General features: G+C 46.4%; 1 protein-coding gene across 1 annotated transcript; it reads left to right on the forward strand.

Annotated features, from left to right (window-relative positions):
* Positions 1-8,608: 8,608 nt before the first annotated feature.
* Positions 8,609-20,394, forward strand: LOC110532996 (pyroglutamylated RF-amide peptide receptor-like). Its single transcript, XM_090228791.1, has 6 exons — positions 8,609-9,204; positions 10,227-10,385; positions 11,966-12,027; positions 16,573-16,808; positions 18,352-18,449; positions 19,736-20,394. Exons 1-6 carry the CDS (start codon positions 8,847-8,849, stop codon positions 20,152-20,154), a joined length of 1,332 nt encoding a protein of 443 aa, XP_090084917.1. The 5' UTR covers positions 8,609-8,846; the 3' UTR covers positions 20,155-20,394.
* Positions 20,395-24,216: the final 3,822 nt, after the last annotated feature.

Consider the following 24,216-nt stretch of genomic DNA (forward strand, 5'->3'; position numbering starts at 1 on the left):
CCAGGTGTCTCCACCCCCCACCAGGTGTCTCCACCCCCCACCAGGTGTCTCCACCCCCCACCAGGTGTCTCCACCCCCCACCAGGTGTCTCCGCGCCCCCCCCAGGTGTATCCGCCCCCCACCAGGTGTCTCCGCCCCCCACCAGGTGTCTCTGCCCCCCCCACAGGTGTCTCCACCCCCCACCAAGTGTCTCCACCCCCCACCAGGTGTCTCCACCCCCCCCACCAAGTGTCTCCAACCCCCTCCAGGTGTCTCCAACCCCCACCAGGTGTCTCCACCCCCCACCAGGTGTCTCCACCCCCCTCCAGGTGTCTCCAACCCCCCACCAGGTGTCTCCACCCCCCATCAGGTGTCTCCACCCCCCCTCCAGGTGTCTCCACCCCCCAAACCCTGAGCCTGCCTGCCGTCCAGTACCTGTCGGACTCTGATCTGGTTATGAACCTCTGCCTTGGGTCCCTGTGTTATAATATGTGTGTCTCATGTGTCTGCATCTGGGTTCATGTTATCCTGAGTCGTAATACCAGAGCCATTTATTGTATAACACGTACTCATTCTCAAGCAGACAAAACACGGACAAGATCATCAAAGATGATATTTCAGCAAGAGCTCCTATCCAAATAAAGCAGAGAAAAATCCCAAGATAAAACAATCATTGATGCTTTTTCTTTTGTTATCCAGATCTTATAACTCTTTTTTTCCCAGGCTTCTGATAGAGCTTTAAAGCAAAGAGTACAAGTGCATCGGTAATGAAATCCCTCTTAATCCTGTTTTATACGTGTCATTTAAACAGATATCATCTAGGAGTTTCTGTTTATCCGACAATGGAGGCTTTGCAATTCAAATGAGCCTTGTGCTTAGATACGTGTTGATCAACCGCATGCGCTGACGAGGCAGTATGCATTCACCAGTACGGAGATGTTTGCATTCACAACTACTGTAAGTGACTCTGAATAAGAGCGTCTGCTAAATGACTAAAACATTTTTTTTTTTTTTTAAATGGTATAACTGTATACAAAAGAGACTGTGAAGATTACAATTATATTGGAACGCCGTATTAATTTAATCAAATCAAATGTATTTATAAAGCCCTTCTTACATCAGCTGATATCTCAAAGTGCTGTACATAAAACCCAGCCTTAAACCACAAACAGCAAGCAATGCAGGTGTAGAAGCACGGTGGCTAGGAAAAACTCCCTAGAAAGGCCAAAACCTAGGAAGAAACCTAGAGAGGAACCAGGCTATGAGGGGTGGCCAGTCCTCTTCAGGCTGTGCCGGGTGGAGATTATAACAGAACATGGCCAAGATTTTTTAAATGTTCATAGATAACCAGCATGGTCCAATAATAATAATCACAGTAGTTGTCGAGGGTACAACAGGTCAGCACCTCAAGAGTAAATGTTAGTTGGCTTTTCATAGCTGATCATTCAGAGTATCTCTACTGCTCCTGCTGTCTCTAGAGAGTTGAAAACAGCAGGTCTGGGACAGGTAGCATGTCCGGCGAACAGGTCAGGCAGGGTTCCATAGCCGCAGGCAGAACAGTTGAAACTGGAGCAGCAGCACGGCCAGGTGGACTGGGGACAGCAAGGAGTCATCATGTCAGGTAGTCCTGGGGCATGGTCCTAGAGCTCAGGTCCTCTGAGTGAAGAGAAAGAGAAAGAAAGAAAGCGAGAGAGAATTAGAGGGAGCCTACTTAAAATAAGACAGGAGAAATATTCCAGATATAACAGACTGACCCTAGCCCCCCGACACAAACTATTGCAGCATAAATACTGGAGGCTGAGACAGAAGGGGTCAGGAGACACTGAGGCCCCGTCCGACGATAGAGGCTGTACTTCATTACTGTCTATGTGAGGTCTTAGAGGTTATGTCTATGTGAGGTCTTAGAGGTTCTACTTCATTACTGTCTATGTGAGGTCTTAGAGGTTCTACTTCATTACTGTCTATGTGAGGTCTTAGAGGTTATGTCTATGTGAGGTCTTAGAGGTTCTACTTCATTACTGTCTATGTGAGGTCTTAGAGGTTCTGTCTATGTGAGGTCTTAGAGGCTCTACTTCATTACTGTCTATGTGAGGTATTGGAGGTTCTACTTCATTACCGTCTATGTGAGGTCTTAGAGGTTCTACTTCATTACTGTCTATGTGAGGTCTTAGAGGTTCTACTTCATTACTGTCTATGTGAGGTCTTGGAGGTTCTACTTCATTACTGTCTATGTGAGGTCTTAGAGGTTCTACTTCATTACTGTCTATGTGAGGTCTTAGAGGTTCTGTCTATGTGAGGTCTTAGAGGTTCTACTTCATTACTGTCTATGTGAGGTCTTAGAGGCTCTACTTCATTACTGTCTATGTGAGGTCTTAGAGGTTCTACTTCATTACTGTCTATGTGAGGTCTTGGAGGTTCTACTTCATTACTGTCTATGTGAGGTCTTAGAGGTTATGTCTATGTGAGGTCTTAGAGGTTCTACTTCATTACTGTCTATGTGAGGTCTTAGAGGTTCTGTCTATGTGAGGTCTTAGAGGCTCTACTTCATTACTGTCTATGTGAGGTCTTGGAGGTTCTACTTCATTACTGTCTATGTGAGGTCTTAGAGGTTCTACTTCATTACTGTCTATGTGAGGTCTTAGAGGCTCTACTTCATTACTGTCTATGTGAGGTCTTGGAGGTTCTACTTCATTACTGTCTATGTGAGGTCTTAGAGGTTCTACTTCATTACTGTCTATGTGAGGTCTTAGAGGTTCTGTCTATGTGAGGTCTTAGAGGTTCTGTCTATGTGAGGTCTTAGAGGTTCTACTTCATTACTGTCTATGTGAGGTCTTAGAGGCTCTACTTCATTACTGTCTATGTGAGGTCTTAGAGGTTCTACTTCATTACTGTCTATGTGAGGTCTTGGAGGTTCTACTTCATTACTGTCTATGTGAGGTCTTAGAGGTTCTGTCTATGTGAGGTCTTAGAGGTTCTACTTCATTACTGTCTATGTGAGGTCTTAGAGGCTCTACTTCATTACTGTCTATGTGAGGTCTTAGAGGTTCTACTTCATTACTGTCTATGTGAGGTCTTGGAGGTTCTACTTCATTACTGTCTATGTGAGGTCTTAGAGGTTATGTCTATGTGAGGTCTTAGAGGTTCTACTTCATTACTGTCTATGTGAGGTCTTAGAGGTTCTGTCTATGTGAGGTCTTAGAGGCTCTACTTCATTACTGTCTATGTGAGGTCTTGGAGGTTCTACTTCATTACTGTCTATGTGAGGTCTTGGAGGTTCTACTTCATTACTGTCTATGTGAGGTCTTAGAGGTTCTACTTCATTACTGTCTATGTGAGGTCTTAGAGGCTCTACTTCATTACTGTCTATGTGAGGTCTTGGAGGTTCTACTTCATTACTGTCTATGTGAGGTCTTAGAGGTTCTACTTCATTACTGTCTATGTGAGGTCTTAGAGGTTCTGTCTATGTGAGGTCTTAGAGGTTCTACTTCATTACTGTCTATGTGAGGTCTTAGAGGCTCTACTTCATTACTGTCTATGTGAGGTCTTAGAGGTTCTACTTCATTACTGTCTATGTGAGGTCTTGGAGGTTCTACTTCATTACTGTCTATGTGAGGTCTTAGAGGTTCTTCTTCGTGTGTGAGGGAATCAAAGGGCTTCCCTGAAGGAAGAGAGAGTAGCGTCAGATCGTCAGTGGAGAAAAGAACCATGTGAGTCCCCCTGCTGGGACCAAAGGTACTATGATAGAATATGTGCCATTTATTATATGCTTTAATCCAAAGCCGCTCACAGTCATGCGTTCATACTGATTTCGTATGGCCGGCCCCACGGGAACAGTTCCCACAATCCGGGCGTTGCAAGCGCCACGCTCTACCGACTGAGCCGTACAGGACCACAAAGAACACATACATCAGAGGAAGCCACAGGAAGTCACAGGAAGCCACAGGAAGTCACAGGGAGCCACGGGGAAGAGACACACTCCTACTCACTAGTAGCCACCACACCAGATTGAACAGCCTTTTGATGTATGGTGTTACTGCTACAGATGATTGTTAAGGTTTTCTTCCGGTGAATGAGAGGAGGGCCAAAATGCAGCGTGGTTATCTCGATACATCTTTAATAAAGATAATAACGAACAATACAAAACCACTAAACGTAACAAACCAAAAACAGCCCTATCTGGTGCAAACAAACACAGAGACAGGAACCATCACCCACGAAACACTCAAAGAATATGGCTGCCTAAATATGGTTCCCAATCAGAGACAACGATAAACACCTGCCTCTGATTGAGAACCACTCCAGGCAACCATAGACTTTCCTAGACTACTATACTACACCACAATCCCATAACCTACAAAAAAACCCTAGACAAAACACACCACATAAATAACCCATGTCACACCCTGGCCTGACCAAAATAATAAAGAAAACACAAAATACTAAGGCCAGGGCGTGACAATGATAGACTAACCGGTACCGGCCCGGGAACAAGTCAGGTACTTCTCAACAACGTTTTATAACCCAGTTAGTGGTAATGAAAAGCAGGTTGACACACTGCGTGTCCATCAAAAGTTATATTATTGATATCGAAGTCAACAGACTTATAATTGCATAACCCATAACCATTACCTTTTCAAGTATACCTGTGTAATCACATACAAAATGAAAAAATAAAACAGGCCTCATCTGTGATACAAGTTGTAATTTAAGCTTTTTCTTTATCTCCTAGAAACATGTCTTGCCACACACTGAATGTTTCAACGTGGCCTTCCTCAGTGTGTTGTGGTAACTGTATAGTTCTCATTTGATTTAACCTCTGTTTAGGCAGGGGGGGAGTCCCTAATGAGAAGAGCCTTAGCCTTGATACCTCAGCTTGGTATGAAGCTATTCCAATTTCAAAGCAGTTTCTTCAGATGCTAAGGAACACATGACATGTTAATCAGGAGTCATGTTTTGTTATGGTATAACAGAGCGTTGTTGGTGGCAACAGATGAACAATTAACCAATGGCAAGGTACCTTTTTGTGTAAATTAAAACACAAATACCTACACCATTGACAGTAACATTGAATAAACATATCATGATTTTGACAGCTAGAGAACTAACAGTTTAAAAGGCCAGACACTCTCATTTAGTCCAGGATTCAATCTGATCCCGCTTGTAGACAGTTAGTAGGCGACGCCTACTCCCAATTGGTCCAAATCACACGATGCACACTGATGATGTCATGGTAAACACTGATCTCCAGCAGCTCGCTCCCGGAGATCAGTGTTTACCATGACATCATCGGTGTGCATCGTGTGATTTTGACCAATTGGGAGTATTCATTTCCAACTAATTGTATACTAATTGGTTGATGATGTCATTGGCCGCATGGTCTACATCCTCCCTACAGTTTACAATCGTCTCCACAGTCTACAGCGTGTTTCGGCCCCCCGACCATCCGCTCAAGAACAAAATCAGCCCTGCATCTAGTTGATGATCACTGGTCTACAGCCTCTCAAGAGTCTTCAGCCTCCTACAGTCTTCAGCTTCCCCGCAATCTACAGCCTCTCCACAATCTACAGCCTCTCCACAATCTACAGCCTCTCCACAATCTACTGCCTCTCCACAATCTACAGCCTCTCCACAATCTACAGCCTCTCCACAATCTACAGCCTCTCCACAATCTACAGCCTCTCCACAATCTACAGCCTTCCCCACAATCTATAGCCTCTCCACAATCTACAGCCTCCCCACAGTCTACAGCCTCCCCACAATCTACAGCCTCCCCACAGTCTACAGCCTCTCCACAATCTACAGCCTTCCCCACAATCTGCAGCCTCTCCCCAATCTACAGCCTCTCCACAATCTACAGCCTCTCCACAATCTACAGCCTCTCCACAATCTACAGCCTCTCCACAATCTACAGCCTCTCCACAATCTACAGCCTCTCCACAATCTACAGCCTCTCCACAATCTATAGCCTCTCCACAATCTACAGCCTCTCCACAATCTACAGCCTCCCCACAATCTACAGCCTCTCCACAATCTACAGCCTCTCCACAATCTACAGCCTCTCCACAATCTACAGCCTCTCCACAATCTACAGCCTCTCCACAATCTACAGCCTCTCCACAATCTACAGCCTCCCCACAATCTACAGCCTCTCCACAATCTACAGCCTCTCCACAATCTACAGCCTCTCCACAATCTACAGCCTCTCCACAATCTACAGCCTCTCCACAATCTACAGCCTCTCCACAATCTACAGCCTCTCCACAATCTACAGCCTCCCCACAATCTACAGCCTCTCCACAATCTACAGCCTCTCCACAATCTACAGCCTCTCCACAATCTACAGCCTCTCCACAATCTACAGCCTCTCCACAATCTACAGCCTCCCCACAATCTACAGCCTCTCCACAATCTATAGCCTCTCCACAATCTACAGCCTCTCCACAATCTACAGCCTCCCCACAATCTACAGCCTCTCCACAATCTACAGCCTCTCCACAATCTACAGCCTCTCCACAATCTATAGCCTCTCCACAATCTACAGCCTCTCCACAATCTACAGCCTCCCCACAATCTACAGCCTCTCCACAATCTACAGCCTCTCCACAATCTACAGCCTCCCCACAATCTACAGCCTCTCCACAATCTATAGCCTCTCCACAATCTACAGCCTCTCCACAATCTACAGCCTCCCCACAATCTACAGCCTCTCCACAATCTATAGCCTCTCCACAATCTACAGCCTCTCCACAATCTACAGCCTCTCCACAATCTACAGCCTCTCCACAATCTACAGCCTCTCCACAATCTACAGCCTCTCCACAATCTACAGCCTCTCCACAATCTACAGCCTCCCCACAATCTACAGCCTCCCACAATCTACAGCCTCTCCACAATCTACAGCCTCTCCACAATCTACAGCCTCTCCACAATCTACAGCCTCTCCACAGTCTACAGCCTCTCCACAGTCTACAGCCTCTCCACAATCTACAGCCTCTCCACAATCTACAGCCTCTCCACAGTCTACAGCCTCTCCACAATCTACAGCCTCTCCACAATCTACAGCCTCTCCACAATCTACAGCCTCTCCACAGTCTACAGCCTCTCCACAATCTACAGCCTCTCCACAATCTACAGCCTCTCCACAATCTACAGCCTCTCCACAATCTACAGCCTCTCCACAGTCTACAGCCTCTCCACAATCTACAGCCTCTCCACAATCTACAGCCTCTCCACAATCTACAGCCTCTCCACAATCTACAGCCTCTCCACAATCTACAGCCTCTCCACAATCTACAGCCTCTCCACAATCTACAGCCTCTCCACAATCTACAGCCTCTCCAGAGTCTACAGCCTCTCCACAATCTACAGCCTCTCCACAATCTACAGCCTCTCCACAATCTACAGCCTCTCCACAATCTACAGCCTCTCCACAATCTACAGCCTCTCCACAATCTACAGCCTCTCCACAATCTACAGCCTCTCCACAATCTACAGCCTCTCCACAATCTACAGCCTCTCCACAGTCTACAGCCTCTCCACAATCTACAGTCTCTCCACAATCTACAGCCTCTCCACAATCTACAGCCTCTCCACAATCTACAGCCTCTCCACAATCTACAGCCTCTCCACAATCTACAGTCTCTCCACAATCTACAGCCTCTCCACAATCTACAGCCTCTCCACAATCTACAGCCTCTCCACAGTCTACAGCCTCTCACTTAGGGTCCAATGCTTCCCATGTTGCTAGGATACTCAGCTCTCAACACAGCCTCTCACTTAGGGTCCAATGCTTCCCATGTCGCTAGGAGACTCAGCTCCCAACACAGCCTCTCACTTAGGGTCCAATGCTTCCCATGTCGCTAGGAGACTCAGCTCCCAACACAGCCTCTCACTTAGGGTCCAATGCTTCCCATGTCGCGAGGAGACTCAGCTCCCAACACAGCCTCTCACTTAGGGTCCAATGCTTTCCATGTCGCTAGGAGACTCAGCTCCCTACACAGCCTCTCACTTAGGGTCCAATGTTTCCCATGTTGCTTGGAGACTCAACACAATATAGAAAAATCATCCTTAACAAACAATGGGTAACTTGCACCCAATTACATAAATCCATATATATGTTGAGTCCAAGTGTAATGTTCAAGCAGGCTGTACTTGAAAAGTACTATATATACACAAAACATTTGATTGAAAGACGGGACCCTTGTCAGAATCCCCATAACAGTTCTGAGATAGGACTGTATAATAGAATCACAGCCATCTGTTTGCAAAGGAAGTGTGTTGTTGTCGAACAGCGCATCTCTGAAGAGCACTGTGCACAAAAACAAATTACTATGTAACTAACTCGAGTAGATGCAATGATAAGACAAGTTGATTGACTCCTCCTCTACATGAGTTCAGGGAATTGAACACAAGGATCAAAACCAGGAATGACCTTTTCATGAGACCTCAATCTTGTATAGGCTATGATGAAAAGCACAAAATCACACAAACAAAAAATATGAATCTGTTTCCATAAAGCTGTGCGTGTGCGTGTGCGTCTTCTGTCTTTTGAGGACTGGAATGACAGCTAATTGGGTGTTCCACCCCTTGACGGACAGAGGTTATACGCCCACAGCAACAACAGCAGACTAACAACGTGCGGTATAGGCTAGAAGTGTCACTCAGACACGTTCCTCTTGCCTCTGGACACCGGAGAAATGCACTATCTAGCCGCAGCACAGTGGAAATATGTTTTTTTGGAGGAGCGCACCAGTGCGCACTGCTTGGAGTAGCCTAATCAGCTACACGTGTATAACACACACGTTTCGTGGGAAAATACATCTGTCTGTAGTGGCTGTACTACTGGAATTTACATAAAATCCTAGAAAATGACAACGGCAACAGAAATGGGGTCCACGAAAATAACACCCGAGGTTCTGCAAGAGATGCTACAACATTACAATTTAACGCGACAAGAGTTCATCGAGTCTTACAACATCCAGCCGCTTGTCTACGTCCCTGAGTTGCCGTTGGGCGCTAAGACTACTTTCGTCATTATGTATGCTGTCATATTCGTCCTGGCTTTGGTTGGGAACAGTTTGGTTGTCTACATAGTGGTGCGTAAAAGAGCAATACAGACCTCCACTAATATCTTCATCTGTTCTCTGGCGGTGAGCGATCTTCTTATCACATTCTTCTGTATCCCGTTCACCTTGTTGCAGAACATCTCCTCGGAATGGCTCGGAGGTGAGTTCCTATGTTCCATGATTCCGTCAACAGCTGTCTGCTCTGCACGGAATGTCTACTGGTTGAATTAACGTGATTTCCGCGTCGTTGCAATGAAATTACATTGAACTAAAGTGGAATTAGACGTTGGATTGATTTATGTGCGCAGTGGGTACTGTCATTGATAGTTTGAATAAACTTTAGAAGCCTATATGTAATCGTTGTGGTGTTTTCCATCCTATAATAATATGGAAGTGCATTCAATTTGGCAGTAGTTTATGAATATTATAATCTGAGCCTTGACACTCATTGATTTATGAACGGGTTGTGTTTGCAGAGCGTTTTTTTAAATATAATTTCAAGAGAATCTCAGTGTATTATTGCCTTCTGGTGCCTTCTACAGTTGAATGAAATTGATAGATGTGGGTCACTCAACCCATCAGTCAAAAATGTTGACGTTAATAACCAACCAACCAACGTGGGAGGTAATAGGCTACAGAGCAGTGCCTTACCGAGTATTTTATTTCCATAGTTGTTGTCTAAGTAAACCGTTTTTAATCGATGTTCTGGTTTTTTGCCGGACATTAGGGTTTATAGGTGGCTTGAGAGTTATTTCACCTTTTTCAGTATTTCACACAAGATTTAGAGCAAGCAATATCACATTCGTTTTGTGATTAAAGGTTATTCTGTGAATTGTCACAAAATAGCCTATCTTGTTTGAATGGGTGAGAATCAGCCTTCTAGGGGACTATACATCGAAGCCAAGGGGATTTAGGAGTGAAGGTTACCAACACACGAATTTCCCCATGCTGTTATATAACGAGAGCCATACCGGCTGCAGTACACAGGCAGCTCAATTATGATATGTTGCCCAATTCTTGACAAAAGAGCTGATTTGATTGGTCAAAATACCAATTAGTGAGAAAAGATCGGAATTGGTCTGTGTAATCGCAGCCAATGAGAGAACGTATGGAGAAACTTCTGCTTGTTCCATGTACAGTGTGTTTTTTTTGAGTGACACTTCTAACCCCTTCTCTTCATAGGTGTTCTCATCTGCAAGACGATTCCTTTTGTTCAGACTATGGCCATAGTGACGGGGATTCTCACAATGACCTGCATCGCCGTGGAGAGGTACCAGGGAATTGTCTACCCCTTGAAAATGAGGAGGCAGTACACTCCGAAAAGAGCATACAAGATGCTAGGTATGCTTTTAAAAATAAACACTCCTTCTGCTTTTGTGTTAATGGTGTATGTCAGTGAGAACAGAGAAGGAAGGGTGGGGAAGAGGAGAAATGAGAGAGGAGAGTGGGAGAAGAGGAGAGGAGAGGAGAGTGGGAGAAGAGGAGAGTGGGAGAAGAAGAGGAGAGGACTAAAGGTCACTAGGTACAGACGTTGTGAGAGGATAGTAAGATGAAAGATGATAAAAGATGGAGATTTTTTTTTAAATGAATTGGATAGTAGCCTATGAGAGTTCTTCAGTTATGGTTGAATTTCTTTCATAATATACCAATAAAGTGGAGTGTGGTGTGTAGATAAGTGGGGAAAAAACGCATAAAGCTCTGAGGCACTGACAACAAAAAGAGAAAAAAATGTCTTGACCTGACCTCCATCTTTTATCTGATCTTTATCTTTTGTCATCTTTCATCTTACTATCCTCTCACCATGGTAGTGGAATTAACATTAATACATTCTCTGGCAACAGCTTTGGTGTACATTTCTGCAGTCAGCATGCCGATGGCATGCTCCTCAACTTGATGCATCTGTGGCATTGTGTTGTGTGACAAAACTCCACATTTTAGAGTGGCCTTTTATTGTCCTCAGCACAAGGTGCACCTGTGTAATGATGTGGTTGTTTAGAAGAAGCTGTTTAATCAGCTTCTTGATATGTCACACCTGTCAGGTGGATGGATTATCTTGGCAAAGGAGAAATGCTAACTAACAGGGATGTAAACAAATGTGTACAAAAATTTTAGAGAAATTCCCTTTTTGTGTGTATGGAACATTGCTGGGATCTTTGTTTGTATTTTTGTTCAGTGTGTATAGGAGATAGGGTGCCATTTGGTACGAGACCTAACTCTAACCAAACACTATGGCATGATGCTAGACTTGTGTGTTGAATTCATATGTTAAACATACAGGATAGGAACATTCTATTCCAGCTACCCAAGGAACATTCTATTCCAGCTACCCAATAGATATACAGGATAGGAACATTCTATATCAGCTGCCCAATCGATATACAGGATAGGAACATTCTATTCCAGCTACCCAATAGATATACAAGATAGGAACATTCTATTCCAGCTGCCCAATAGACATACAGGATAGGAACATTCTATTCCAGCTACCCAATAGATATACAGGATAGGAACATTTTATTCCAGCTGCCCAATCGATATACAGGATAGGAACATTCTATGCCAGCTGCCCAATAGACATACAGGATAGGAACATTCTATTCCAGCTACCCAATAGAAATACAGGATAGGAACATTCTATTCCAGCTACCCAATCGATATACAGGATAGGAACATTCTATTCCAGCTACCCAATAGAAATACAGGATAGCGTATTGCAACAAACTCATTGTAATACACAGCTAAAATCTATTAATTAAAAATATGATAATGGTAAAATTTTACACACACATGAAGGTACAAATGTGAAAAATTGGTGGATCCAGCGTTTTGGAGAGAAACTCTTCATATGTGTACAGTATATGATGTATTACTTGTGGTATTGTGAGGAAGTCATTGTATTGAGACATGTCTTCTTTGTGCAGGACTTGTATGGAGTGCATCAGTGGTTGTGGGATCCCCAATGCTGTTCGTACAGCAACTAGAGGTATGTCAAGCCCCTCCCAGCACAGCTACTATAGCTTCAAATCAAATCCAAAACGCTTACAGTAAACATCCTGGCACCAAAGAAGCTGACCTGACCTAACTTAACCTGGCCTAACCTAACTTAACCTGGCCTAACCTAATCTGGCCTAACCTAAACTAACTTAACCTGGCCTAACCTAACTTAACCTGGCCTAACCTAACTTAACCTGGCCTAACCTAACTTAACCTGGCCTAACCTAACTTAACCTGGCCTAACCTAACTTAACCTGGCCTAACCTAACTTAACCTGGCCTGACCTAACTTAACCTGGCCTGACCTAACTTAACCTGGCCTGACCTAACTTAACCTGGCCTGACCTAACTTAACCTGGCCTGACCTAACTTAACCTGGCCTGACCTAACTTAACCTGGCCTGACCTGACTTAACCTGGCCTGACCTGACTTAACCTGGCCTGACCTGACTTAACCTGGCCTGACCTGACTTAACCTGGCCTGACCTGACTTAACCTGGCCTGACCTGACTTAACCTGGCCTGACCTGACTTAACCTGGCCTGACCTGACTTAACCTGGCCTGACCTGACTTAACCTGGCCTGACCTGACTTAACCTGGCCTGACCTGACTTAACCTGGCCTGACCTGACTTAACCTGGCCTGACCTGACTTAAACTGACCTGACTTGACCTGACTTAACCTGACCTGACTTAACCTGACCTGACTTAACCTGACTTAACCTGGCCTAACCTAACTTAACCTGGCCTGACCTGACTTAACCTGGCCTGACCTGACTTAACCTGGCCTGACCTGACTTAACCTGGCCTGACCTGACTTAACCTGGCCTGACCTGACTTAACCTGGCCTGACCTGACTTAACCTGGCCTGACCTGACTTAAACTGACCTGACTTGACCTGACTTAACCTGACCTGACTTAACCTGACCTGACTTAACCTGACCTGACTTAACCTGACTTAACCTGGCCTGACCTGACTTAACCTGGCCTGACCTGACTTAACCTGGCCTGACCTGACTTAACCTGGCCTGACCTGACTTAAACTGACCTGACTTGACCTGACTTAACCTGACCTGACTTAACCTGACCTGACTTAACCTGACTTAACCTGGCCTAACCTAACTTAACCTGGCCTGACCTGACTTAACCTGGCCTGACCTGACTTAACCTGGCCTGACCTGACTTAACCTGGCCTGACCTGACTTAACCTGGCCTGACCTGACTTAACCTGGCCTGACCTGACTTAACCTGGCCTGACCTGACTTAACCTGGCCTGACCTGACTTAACCTGGCCTGACCTGACTTAACCTGGCCTGACCTGACTTAAACTGACCTGACTTGACCTGACTTAACCTGACCTGACTTAACCTGACCTGACTTAACCTGACCTGACTTAACCTGACTTAACCTGGCCTAACCTAACTTAACCTGGCCTAACCTAACTTAACCTGGCCTAACCTGACTTAACCTGGCCTGACCTGACTTAACCTGGCCTGACCTAACTTGGCCTGGCCTGACCTAACTTGGCCTGGCCTGACCTAACTTGGCCTGGCCTGACCTAACTTGGCCTGGCCTGACCTAACTTGGCCTGGCCTGACCTAACTTGGCCTTGCCTGACCTGACCTAACTTGGCCTTGCCTGACCTGACCTAACTTGGCCTTGCCTGACCTGACCTAACTTGGCCTTGCCTGACCTGACCTAACTTGGCCTTGCCTGACCTGACCTAACTTGGCCTTGCCTGACCTGACCTAACTTGGCCTGGCCTGACCTGACCTAACTTGGCCTTGCCTGACCTGACCTAACTTGGCCTTGCCTGACCTGACCTAACTTGGCCTGGCCTGACCTGACCTAACTTGGCCTGGCCTGACCTGACCTAACTTGGCCTGGCCTGACCTGACCTAACTTGGCCTGGCCTGACCTGACCTAACTTGGCCTGGCCTGACCTGACCTAACTTGGCCTGGCCTGACCTGACCTAACTTGGCCTGGCCTGACCTGACCTAACTTGGCCTGGCCTGACCTGACCTAACTTGGCCTGGCCTGACCTGACCTAACTTGGCCTGGCCTGACCTGACCTAACTTGGCCTGGCCTGACCTGACCTAACTTGGCCTGGCCTGACCTGACCTAACTTGGCCTGGCCTGACCTGACCTAACTTGGCCTGGCCTGACCTGACCTAACTTGGCCTGGCCTGACCTGACCTAACTTGGCCTGGCCTGACCTGACCTAACTTGGCCTGGCCTGACCTGACCTAACTTGGCCTGGCCTGACCTGACCTAACTTGGCCTGGCCTGACCTGACCTAACTTGGCCTGGCCTGACCTGACCTAACTTGGCCTGGCCTGACCTGACCTAACTTGGCCTGGCCTGACCTGACCTAACTTGGCCTGGCCTGACCTGACCTAACTTGGCCTGGCCTGACCTGACCTAACTTGGCCTGGCCTGACCTGACCTAACTTGGCCTGGCCTGACCTGACCTAACTTGGCCTGGCCTGACCTGACCTAACTTGGCCTGGCCTGACCTGACCTAACTTGGCCTGGCCTGACCTGACCTAACTTGGCCTGGCCTGACCTGACCTAACTTGGCCTGGCCTGACCTGACCTAACTTGGCCTGGCCTGACCTGACCTAACTTGGCCTGGCCTGACCTGACCTAACTTGGCCTGGCCTGACCTGACCTAACTTGGCCTGGCCTGACCTGACCTAACTTGGCCTGGCCTGACCTGACCTAACTTGGCCTGGCCTGACCTGACCTAACTTGGCCTGGCCTGACCTGACCTAACTTGGCCTGGCCTGACCTGACCTAACTTGGCCTGGCCTGACCTGACCTAACTTGGCCTGGCCTGACCTGACCTAACTTGGCCTGGCCTGACCTGACCTAACTTGGCCTGGCCTGACCTGACCTAACTTGGCCTGGCCTGACCTGACCTAACTTGGCCTGGCCTGACCTGACCTAACTTGGCCTGGCCTGACCTGACCTAACTTGGCCTGGCCTGACCTGACCTAACTTGGCCTGGCCTGGCCTGACCTGACCTAACTTGGCCTGGCCTGGCCTGGCCTGGCCTGGCCTGACCTGACCTAACTTGGCCTGGCCTGGCCTGACCTGACCTAACTTGGCCTGGCCTGACCTGACCTAACTTGGCCTGGCCTGACCTGACCTAACTTGGCCTGGCCTGACCTGACCTAACTTGGCCTGGCCTGACCTGACCTAACTTGGCCTGGCCTGACCTGACCTAACTTGGCCTGGCCTGACCTGACCTAACTTGGCCTGGCCTGACCTGACCTAACTTGGCCTGGCCTGACCTGACCTAACTTGGCCTGGCCTGACCTGACCTAACTTGGCCTGGCCTGACCTGACCTAACTTGGCCTGGCCTGACCTGACCTAACTTGGCCTGGCCTGACCTGACCTAACTTGGCCTGGCCTGACCTGACCTAACTTGGCCTGGCCTGACCTGACCTAACTTGGCCTGGCCTGACCTGACCTAACTTGGCCTGGCCTGACCTGACCTAACTTGGCCTGGCCTGACCTGACCTAACTTGGCCTGGCCTGACCTGACCTAACTTGGCCTGGCCTGACCTGACCTAACTTGGCCTGGCCTGACCTGACCTAACTTGGCCTGGCCTGACCTGACCTAACTTGGCCTGGCCTGACCTGACCTAACTTGGCCTGGCCTGACCTGACCTAACTTGGCCTGGCCTGACCTGACCTAACTTGGCCTGGCCTGACCTGACCTAACTTGGCCTGGCCTGACCTGACCTAACTTGGCCTGGCCTGACCTGACCTAACTTGGCCTGGCCTGACCTGACCTAACTTGGCCTGGCCTGACCTGACCTAACTTGGCCTGGCCTGACCTGACCTAACTTGGCCTGGCCTGACCTGACCTAACTTGGCCTGGCCTGACCTGACCTAACTTGGCCTGGCCTGACCTGACCTAACTTGGCCTGGCCTGACCTGACCTAACTTGGCCTGGCCTGACCTGACCTAACTTGGCCTGGCCTGACCTGACCTAACTTGGCCTGGCCTGACCTGACCTAACTTGGCCTGGCCTGACCTGGCCTGGCCTGACCTGACCTGACCTGACCTGACCTGACCTAACTTAGCCTGGCCTGACCTAACTTAGCCTGGCCTGACCTGACCTAACTTAACCTGGCCTGACCTAACTTAACCTGGCCTGACCTAACTTAACCTGGCCTGACCTGACCTAACTTGGCCTGACCTAACTTAGCCTGGCCTGACCTAACTTAGCCTGACTTAACCTGACCTGACCTAACCTTACCTGACCTAACCAAACTTAACCTAACCTGATCTATCTTGACCTAACCTGATCTATCTTGACCTAACCTGATCTATCTTGACCTAACCTAACTTAACCTGACCTAACCAAACCTAATCTGACTTAACCTGACCTAACCTTACCTAACTTTACCTGACCTGACCTAACCAAACTTAACCTAACCAAATCGGTCGCTTTCAGAATCACTCCAGAAAACCAAAAGCTGTGATTGAATGATTCATTGATGTGTTTCCCCCTCCATTCCCAGGTGAAGTATGACTTCCTGTACGACCACCACCACGTGTGTTGTCAGGAGCGTTGGCGTTCCCTGATCCACAGACAAGTGTACACCACCTTCATCATGGTCGCTCTGTTCCTGATGCCCATGGTAGCCATGTTGTTTCTCTACACACGGATAGGGATAGAGCTGTGGATCAGGAAGAGGGTGGGGGACTCCTCTGTCCTGAACACCATGAACCACAGAGAGGTCAACAAAATATCTAGGTACTCTACATATACGCAGACGTCTTTCATTGTTTTTATTGTGATAGATATAGGGAAGAATGAGAGATGGGAGAGAGGAGCCAGGAGAGGACTGGCCACCCCTCAGAGCCTGGTTCCTCTTCACCAGGTACAGCCAGGAGAGGACTGATCACCCTTCAGAGCCTAGTTCCTCTCTGGAATGAGAGATGAGCCAGGAGAGGACTGACCACCCCTCAGAGCCTAGTTCCTCTCTAGAATGAGAGAGGAGAGATGAGCCAGGAGAAGACTGGCCACCCCTCAGAGCCTGGTTCCTTTCTACCCAGTATTGGCAGGAGAAGACTGGCCACCCCTCAGAGCCTGGTTCCTCTCTACCCAGTACAGCCAGTAGAGGACTGGCCACCCCTCAGAGCCTGGTTCCTCTCTACCCAGTACAGCCAGTAGAGGACTGGCCACCCCTCAGAGCCTGGTTCCTCTGTACCAGGTACAGACAGGAGAAGACTGGCCACCCCTCAGAGCCTGGTTCCTCTCTACCCAGTACAGCCAGTAGAGGACTGGCCACCCCTCAGAGCCTGGTTCCTCTGTACCAGGTACAGACAGGAGAGGACTGGTCACCCCTCAGAGCCTGGTTCCTCTCTACCCAGTACAGCCAGTAGAGGACTGGCCACCCCTCAGAGCCTGGTTCCTCTGTACCAGGTACAGCCAGGAGAGGACTGACCACCCCTCAGAGCCTGGTTCCTCTCTACCCAGTACAGCCAGGAAGGGACTGGCCACCCCTCAGAGCCTGGTTCCTCTCTACCCAGTACAGCCAGGAAGGGACTGGCCACCCCTCAGAAACTGGTTCTTCTCTACCCAGTACAGTCAGTAGAGGACTGGCCACCCCTCAGAGCCTGGTTCCTCTCTACCCAGAACAGCCAGAAGAGGACTGGTCACCTCTTAGAGCCTGGTTCCTCTCTACCCAGTACAGCCAGGAGAGGAATGGCCACCCCTCAGAGCCTGGTTCCTCTCTACCCAGTACAGCCAGTAGAGGAATGGCCACCCCTCAGAGCCTGGTTCCTCTGTACCAGGTACAGACAGGAGAGGACTGGCCACCCCTCAGAGCCTGGTTCCTCTGTACCAGGTACAGACAGGAGAGGACTGGCCACTCCTCAGAGCCTGGTTCCTCTGTACCAGGTACAGCCAGTAGAGGAATGGCCACCCCTCAGAGCCTGGTTCCTCTGTACCAGGTACAGCCAGGAGAGGAATGGCCACTCTTCACAGCCTGGTTCCTCTCTAGGTAACTGCTGATTGTAAAAAAGGCTTTATAAAATGCACTATATTTATTGATTGAGGTGCTTGAGGTGAACTGATATGAAAAGTTGAAAGCACCTGGGTGTTGAACCGCGGTCTGAGTTGACTGGAGTTGGCAGCACTATTGCCAGACCATTCAGGCACACAGAGAACTCTTCTAAAATCCCCGTTGAAATGCATTGTGCAGGATGACACCTGCATGTCTCTCCATACAGGAAGAATAAAAGAAAGGGAATAAGCGCGAGAAGGTTAGAACATTCTTTATTGATTTTCACAGGAAGAAGAAGCGAGCTGTAAAAATGATGATTACCATCGTTCTGCTGTTCACGATCTGTTGGGCTCCGTTTCATACCGTTCACATGCTGTTTGAGTACAGTAAGTATATGATCTATCACACTACAATAACGACAATAGGGCTAGGTCTAACAAGCTGAAATAGGGTGTAGTACATATAGCATAAACAATCACCGTCACATAGGTTCACCTTTACATTCAGGTTTAACTGTAACTCAGAGGCAGGTGTAAATCTTACGGTTCAGCATGTTTTTCACTAACCACGTTTCCATTAAACCATGTCATGCGGATGAATTACCTGATGCATGAAAACAAAAAGTCACGACAAGTCTGATTGAAACATGACATGTCGGTACAAGACTGTGCTGACAAAACTATTTGTTCGTTCGACATGGTGGGATCTTTTTGTGTCGGTAAAATGTATTATATAAGAAATGGCGGTGGAAACGCCGCGATGAGCAAATGATTAATATAATAACCATCATATCTAAGTAAAGTTGGAGTCACGTGATGATATGTTGTGTGGTCCTCTCATTACGACTCGGGGAAACATGCCGTTTATTAGCCTACAGATTAAATCAATTATGTTCAACTTCACAGGGTGGTGAATGTGCAATGAGCTTGATGCTCCTTTCCAATAAATGTCGAGGGTCTTATTCTGGTGACATGGTGATCGATGCTTGGCTGCCGTTTCACAAATACACATAATTTGACCCTTTTTCATAATTATCTCATAATGTACGTAGCCTACACGCACAGTTTTTGTGATACAAGTATCAGTCGAGCTGGAAATGCGATGGAAACCCATTAAACTTGTATTTTTTCCATTCGGTACATGAAAATGTAAAAGTTATGTTTATATGCACTACATCACGCACAGCCTCTTATCGGGGCTCTCGAGAGGCGCAGAGGTCTAAGGCACTGCATCTCAGTGCAAGAGGTGCCACTATTGTACCTGGTTTGAATCCAAGCTGTATCACATCTGGCTGTGCTTGAGAGTCCCATAGGGCGGCGCACAATTGGCCCAGCGCCGTCCACTGTAAACAAGAATATGTTATTTTAACTGACTTGCCTAGTTAAAATTGAAAACGTTTAAATCAGCAAACAGTCTTGTTTTTTTTATTAGTTTCTTAAGAGAAAACAATGATTGTAGTGATGTCCTATATTTGTTACTGTATTGTAATTTCCCCAAAATTATAATGAAAAAATCAGTTTGATGGAAACATCTTTGGTGGAAAATGCAATATTGTTATATGGTGATTTTAAAATATTCAAATGAAACTCTGACGCAAATTGGATAGAAACCTAGCTACAAATATTGTCTAAATACAGCTAAACTAATCCCCAAAAACCTTCCTTTCATCTAGACAACCTAGAGGAGAACTCTGACGAGGGGACGGTGAACATGATCATCGCCATCGTCCAGGCCATCGGCTTCTCCAACTCCTTCAACAACCCGATCATCTACGCCTTCATGAACGAGAACTTCAAGAAGAGCTGTGTGGCTACCTTGTCCCGCTGCCTCAGGAAGCCCTCCAACCACCGGGGCGGCGCTGTGGAGACACCCAACAACCCCACTGTACTCTTTATTAGACCACTGAAGAGGGAGGCCTTCTCAGAGACTGGAGGTGGGGCTAATGGAGGCTTGGCGCAGGGTGTGCTGGAGAACGGTCCGTCCGTCTCCTCTCAGACCTCCTCAGCCTTAGCAGGGGAGAAGATGACGGAGAACACTCAGCTACCCAGTGAACAGTGTAGATCTGTTGAAATAGTCTCGTTACAGACTTAAAAAAAGAAGCACTCCAGTCTCCTTTTCACCTCATTTATCCAAGTGTACATTATGGGATAAATTAGTACAGGTTCAGAAGCGTACCTTTTGGAAAAGGTACAAATGATCCTATTTAGGTAACCACCACAGTGACAACGCAGTCTGTTCCTTTAAGTGGCAAAAATGTACCACTAAAACGTTTTTGGGGTGTTGTTTTAAAAACTGTATGGTGCAAAGCCTTATTTGCATATTTCCCAGGGTGCCTTTCAAGTGAATTTTAGAGTTACCAGTACCTGTTTGCTAGTGACACAGACAACAAAGTGATATGGAATTCTCATTGGAATGCAGCCAGAGTTAGAATATCCCCAAATTTTAACTTTTAAATCACCCTCAAACGGCATTTAAAATGACTGCCAAAGTAGGGAAGATTGATAAATGAGACTCCCTAAACCATCTAAACAGGAACAACCATCTCAGTAACGGGTGAAATAAGTCCAACTACTAACAGATTGGATGAGTAAAAAAAAAAAGTATGTTATTTATCTCTGTGTAGCATAAGATCAATCAAACATATTGAAACAAACAATTCTAAAAATCAACCTGCGAAAGTGCATGCTGGGAAATATGAAAATGGGATTGGTTTTTGAGAGCATATTGGGTACAAAAATGTACCATTATACTAGATTATCTGCAAATGTACCCTAAAAAGGTACCCAACAGTACCATGTGAGATTATGTGTACCTCTTAAGGTACATTGTGTATTTTAATATTTTTGTACACCAGGAAACAACGCTGTCCCCTATTCATACCTTTTTTTTCTGAGTGTGCATTCGGAAAGTATTCAGACCCCTTGACTTTTTCCACATTTTCTTATGTTACGGCCTTATTCTAAAATGGATTGAATAAACATTTTCCCTCGTCAATCTACACACAATACCCCATAATGACATCACAATACCGTATAATGACATCACAATACCCCATAATGACATCACAATACCGTATAATGACATTACAACACCCCATAATGACATCACAATACCGTATAATGACATTACAATACCCCATAATGACATCACAATACCGTATAATGACATCACAATACCCCATAATGACATCACAATACCGTTTAATGCCATTACAATACCCCATAATGACATCACAATACCGTATAATGACATTACAATACCCCATGACATCACAATACCGTATAATGACATTACAATACCCCATAATGACATCACAATACCGTATAATGACATTACAATACCCCATAATGACATCCCAATACCAGGTTTAGACATTTTTTGCACATTTATTAATAATAATAATATAGAAATACCTTATTTAACATAAGTATTCAATATCCCTTTGCTATGAGACATGAAATTGAGCTCAGATGCATCCTGTTTCCATTGATCATCCTTGAGATGTTTCTACAACTTGATTGGAGTCCACCTGTGGTCAATTCAGATTTGAAAAAGCACACACACAGTTGTCTCACAGTTGACAGTGCATGTCAGAGCAAAAACCCAAGCCCTGAGGTCGAAGGAATTGTCCTAGAGCTCCGAGACAGGATTGTGTCAAAGCACAAATATGGGGAAGGGTACCAAAACATTTCTGCAGCATTGAAGGTCCCTAAGAACACAGTGGCTTCCATCATTCTTAAATGGAAGAAGTTTGGAACCACCAAGACTCTTCCTAGAGCTGGCCACCCTGCCAAACTGAGCAATCAGGGGAGGGCCTTGGTCAGGGAGGTGACTAAGAACCTGATTGTCACTCTAACAGAGCTCCAGAGTTCCTCTGTGGAGATGGGAGAACCTTCCAGAAGTACAACCATCTCTGCAGCACCACCAATCAGGCCTTTATGGTAGAGTGTCCAGACGGAAGCCAACCTCAGTAAAAAGCACATCACAGCCCGGTTGGAGTTTGCCAAAAGGCACCCAAAGGAAACAAGATGCTCTGGTCTCATGAAACCAAGATTAAACACTTTGAACTCTTCGGCCTGAATGCCAAGCGCCACGTCTGGAGGAAATGTGGCACCATCCCTGCGGTGAAGCATGGTGGTGGCACCATCCCTGCGGTGAAGCATGGTGGTGGCACCATCCCTGCGGTGAAGCATGGTGGTGGCAGCATCCTGCTGTGGGGATGTTTATCAGCGGAAAATAATAGATCTGCAGAAAAGAACGGGAGAAACTCCCCAAATACAGGTGTGCCAAGCTTGTAGCGTCATACCCATGAAGACTCAAGGCTGTAATCGCTGCCAAAGGTGCGTCAACAAAGTACTGAGTAAAGGGTCTGAATATTTATAAAAAAAAAACTATTTTTGCTTTGTCGTTATGGAGTATTGTGTGTAGATTGATGAGGGCGGGGACAATTTGATCCATTCCAGAATAAGGCCGTAAAGTAACAAGATGTGGAAAAAGTCAAGGGGTCTGAATACTTTCGAAGGCACTGGACATATGCCAACATCCGAATAACTATTCCGCAGGACGTACCCTACAATCATCAGACTAAAACAGCCTGGTCAAACCAGCCACTACCCTGCACAGCAGGGGTGACAGTGCCTTCTCACATGTGGCCCCCTCAGCTCTGCAACACTCTACCTGTACTCGTCCAGGAGGCAGCTTTAATCTCCCTCACTTTAAAACACCTATTCAAACTTCTAATGTTTAATGGCTTAATCTGCTTAAAGTCCATCTTCGACATTAGCAGGTAATGTGTTGACGTATTGTGATAGTTTTTTGTTGTTGTTTTGCTTTCTAACTTTATGCGCATTGAGCGTGGGAAATGTGCTATGCAAATTATATATGTATTAATTAGTATTGTTATTGACAGGAAGAGAGCACCACAGCAGGCAGCTAGCAGGCAGCTGTCGTTTAGGAGACGGTAGACCAAAGTCCTGGTGGCAAAACCTCCTACTGCTCAGCTGTACATACGGTAGTGAGAGCTAGTCCATTAACGAACATGATCACTTATAAAAGCACATTTTGTACTTTCACCAAACTACTGTCTTGTAAATGAAGGTAACCACTGCAGGCATCTCAGAGAAGTACAGATTGTGAAGACATGTTTTGAAATAGAACAGGGTCACCTCAGAAAGATAAAAAATCCTTTGAAATAGAAAGGACACAAGAGGTTCATTGATTCAGCATGCTGAGAAAGCCAGGTTCATTGATTCAGCATGCTGAGAAAGCCAGGTTCATTGATTCAGTATTACCTGATTCAGCATGCTGAGAAAGCCAGGTTCATTGATTCAGTATTAGCTGATTCAGCATGCTGAGAAAGCCAGGTTTATTGATTCACTATTACCTGATTCAGCATGCTGAGAAAGCCAGGTTTATTGATTCACTATTACCTGATTCAGCATGCTGAGAAAGCCAGGTTCATTGATTCAGTATTAGCTGATTCAACATGCTGAGAAAGCCAGGTTTATTGATTCAGTGTTACCTGATTCAGCATGCTGAGAAAGCCAGGTTCATTGATTCAGTGTTACCTGATTCGGCATGCTGAAAAAGCCAGGCTCATTGATTCAGTATTACCTGATTCAGCATGCTGAGAAAGCCAGGTTTATTGATTCACTATTACCTGATTCAGCATGCTGAGAAAGCCAGGTTTATTGATTCACTATTACCTGATTCAGCATGCTGAGAAAGACAGGTTCATTGATTCACTACAGATAATTCCACAACAGACAATACAATAGACCCAATAGAGGTATTGGAGTTGGAATACTCAGTAGCATGCAAATCACTACTGTCTGGAGATGGAGGTATCTAATTATATAGAGGCTAATTACCAATCAATAAATGAATCAAGACCATTTTATTTAACTGAAAGGGGTGGCAGGTAGCCTAGTGGTTAGAGTGTAGGGACGGCAGGTATCCTAGTGGTTAGAGTGTAGGGACGGCAGGTAGCCTAGTGGTTAGAGCGTTGGACTAGTAACCGAAAGGTTGCAAGTTCGAATCCCCGAGCTGACAAGGTACAAATCTGTCGTTCTGCCCCTGAACAGGCAGTTAACCCACTGTTCCTAGGCCGTCATTGAAAATAAGAATTTGATCTTAACTGACTTGCCTAGTAAA

This window comes from Oncorhynchus mykiss, unplaced genomic scaffold (assembly GCF_057628025.1).
Source record: "Oncorhynchus mykiss isolate SJ-2025 unplaced genomic scaffold, ASM5762802v1 scaffold101, whole genome shotgun sequence".
Taxonomy (NCBI): domain Eukaryota; kingdom Metazoa; phylum Chordata; class Actinopteri; order Salmoniformes; family Salmonidae; genus Oncorhynchus; species Oncorhynchus mykiss.

Coding starts and splice junctions, on each gene's coding strand:
- LOC110532996 (XM_090228791.1), top strand. CDS start 8,847: ATGACAACGGCAACAGAAATGGGGTCCACGAAAATAACACCCGAGGTT. Junction 9,205..10,226: donor CTCCTCGGAATGGCTCGGAG/GTGAGTTCCTAT, acceptor TTCTCTTCATAG/GTGTTCTCATCTGCAAGACG. Junction 18,450..19,735: donor TCACATGCTGTTTGAGTACA/GTAAGTATATGA, acceptor CCTTTCATCTAG/ACAACCTAGAGGAGAACTCT.